The sequence below is a fragment of the Calcarisporiella thermophila genome, assembly GCF_041956535.1.
Source record: "Calcarisporiella thermophila strain CBS 279.70 unplaced genomic scaffold VTP21scaffold_22, whole genome shotgun sequence".
NCBI lineage: Eukaryota > Fungi > Calcarisporiellomycota > Calcarisporiellomycetes > Calcarisporiellales > Calcarisporiellaceae > Calcarisporiella > Calcarisporiella thermophila.
In genome coordinates, this window is record NW_027192212.1 from 588097 (window position 1) to 590758 (window position 2662).

The 2662-nt window shown below is 36.6% G+C and overlaps 1 protein-coding gene and 1 non-coding gene across 2 annotated transcripts; one reads left to right on the top strand and one right to left on the bottom strand.

Moving 5' to 3' along the window:
- Positions 1–397: 397 nt before the first annotated feature.
- VTP21DRAFT_5563 (uncharacterized protein) lies at positions 398–747 on the top strand (the record flags this gene model as incomplete). Its single annotated transcript, XM_069396098.1, has 2 exons — positions 398–461; positions 512–747. The coding sequence occupies 2 exons, from the start codon at positions 398–400 to the stop codon at positions 745–747; spliced, it is 300 nt and encodes a 99-aa protein (XP_069248131.1).
- Positions 748–2452: 1705 nt separating this feature from the next.
- On the bottom strand, positions 2453–2536 carry VTP21DRAFT_t223. Its single transcript has one exon. It is a non-coding gene; the product is annotated as a tRNA-Leu (tRNA).
- Between the last annotated feature and the right edge of the window lie 126 nt (positions 2537–2662).

Genomic DNA, 2662 nt, shown 5'->3' on the forward strand with positions numbered 1-2662 from the left:
TCTATTGGAGTTTTTTGTAGGGAGTACTAAACGTCAGAATTAAGGACCTTCCCGGCCAGGAAGAGGAAACTCTCAGAGTGAAATTGGAAGCAGTCTTGTCCAAGTTTGCCAGAGTCATCCAGATCGACTTTCAATATTACGGCAACACAGGGTGGTTGCAAGACCACTGCTACGCCATACTCGAACCGAACCCGGAGACCCCGGAATCTTTGGAAAATATCTTTCTCGCCAATTGGCCATCGATGAGGACCAAATAATCCTTTATTGGAGAGGATCTACTCCAGTGTGCAATTACTGTAAGACTCCTGGCCACATACGCGTAGAATGTCCAAAGAAGAACAAGCAGCATCAAGAATATGAACCCGTCCAAACCCCTACCCCGCTCAATCGCGAAACCATGCCAGACAGAATGAATACAGACAACGAGGCGGAGAAGTCAGAGAAGAAACAGGAAGATACCAGTAAAACATCCAGTACTCATCAGACAAACACACCTAATACCATCCCCTAGGATCCAAAGTATTCAGCGAAATAACCGGTTTTGAACTATCCACTGTGCCAGCCAAGGGGAGTCCCGAAATCAAAACGGTGAACCTGCAAGAATTCCTTGCATCCACAAAGAACATGAAGTTCAGCCCTACGCGGATCAACCATCCAACACGGAAAATTATCTCTAAGCCAAAAAGCCCCTCAAAGACCAAGAGCCTCCCTAAGGCAAAAGCGGCAAGCAATCCCAATGGAACATGAGCTTAGATATATATTACAGTGACAGTAAATGTCATTCTCTTTCAGCACCTCTGCTCTCTGCATATCAAACGGTATGCGAGAGTAAAGAAAAATTATCTATCTACATTTCATTATTTTATATACTCAAGCATTCAAATCAACCAACTCTATCAATCTATCTACCTTCTTCTTATTTGTAGACCACTTCAAGGTAGGCTGGGGGCAGTACCCAGGTGATTTTGACGTAGAAGTCTACCCTACCATTCCCTTCAGATAAAAATCATCGAGTGGATATAAAAATAATACACCTCAAGGAGGAAAAAAAAAATGAAAATATTGGCTTAATTTATATACTGCTTAACGATTTATATTCTTCTTTGGGTAGTTTTATTACTATAAATTACGGCTTACTGTTAACATATTTATCCTTGATTATATTTTTATTATCTTGTTTACATTTTACTTTTGTGAGACATTATCCTTAGTATAAAGGGTGACATCTTTATTTACATTAAAAGTGCGCTATATTGTTTTGGGATAAAACCGATTTACTTTACCCGGCACTTTGCGTCGTTTATTAGTCTTCTGAAATGATTTAGGGACGAATGATCAAGAGCTTAGGGATACCTAGAGGATTGTCAAGATAAACCTTATTAGCTTATATTCGACGCAACAGTTTTTGTTTCGGGGACATCGGTATTTAATATAGCTGCGTCACTAATACAACTAAAAAGCTTTATCTTTATTCGCAATTAATTCTGTGTTAGTATTGTTGTCTTTTGAGCAAATAATTATTATTATGATAATTTTATTCAAGCTTGTTTATTTTTGTTTAGTCAGATAGTTTAGTCAGCTTGGTCTACATAGTTTAGTTTTATTGTTATATAAGAAGATATTTTGGTGTTAGTGAACGGGTAGGCAAATTGGTTTTAGGAATATCGAGTATTAGTTTTGAAGTTCTTATTTTTCTAATTTTTTTATAAGAACCATTGTTTCTTTTATATCCTCCTGTACAATTTTCACGGTATACCTCTAAACTAATGTAACATTTCTGTTACGAGAAAATCAATTTTTTTACGTACTAGTCACATCTGTAGCCACAAAATTATTCGAGAGCGTAGCACGAGAGTAGCGTAGGGTGCAAGTACAGTATTCGCGATCAACATGACGAAAATAGTTCAATATCACGACACGTAAAGCAATAGTTTCGACATAATATTTTTTCAGTTTCGATCTTTTTCTTATTTTTACATTATAAGTTTTCACAATTTTTATAAATCCTTTGGTTTATTTTAATGTTTTTGACCCATTCTCTGATTTATAAAGATAAATCTCTTATTTTTATTAAGATCCGGACACCCTTCAACACATATCTCTTTTCGCTTGTAAGATTTCTGGTTGTCAAAGATCAACCTTTTAAGAGTAAGCTACACAAGCAGTCATATTAGGAAGCAGTGTTGAGGGTAATAAATATCACCCCCCCCAATTTTTCTTATTTTTTATTTTGTTTATTTTAATTATTTTGATAAATTCTGGCAATGTAAATAGTAGTATAAATACTAATCATAATAAATCTTCAGACATATGAGTCCACCGTTATTTGCCGGAATTCATTTTTACAAATGTCAATTAGAGCGAAACTACTCAATAGGATGAGATAGAAACAAGTTAAGAGCAAAAGATTAATTATTAACACAATTGTGTTCAGTAAAACCGTAAGATAGAATGACGAGAGTGGGATTCGAACCCACGCCTCCTGATAGAGACCACGACCTGAACGTGGCGCCTTGGACCGCTCGGCCATCTCGCCTCGCCTACATCGAAATTATTCTTATGGGAAAGAGTACGCAAAGAAAATAGACTTTTTATTTATTTATTCCGCTGCCGGGGCTAAACACTTCGAGGAACTGGTGGCTCCAGTTATACACAAAAAAAA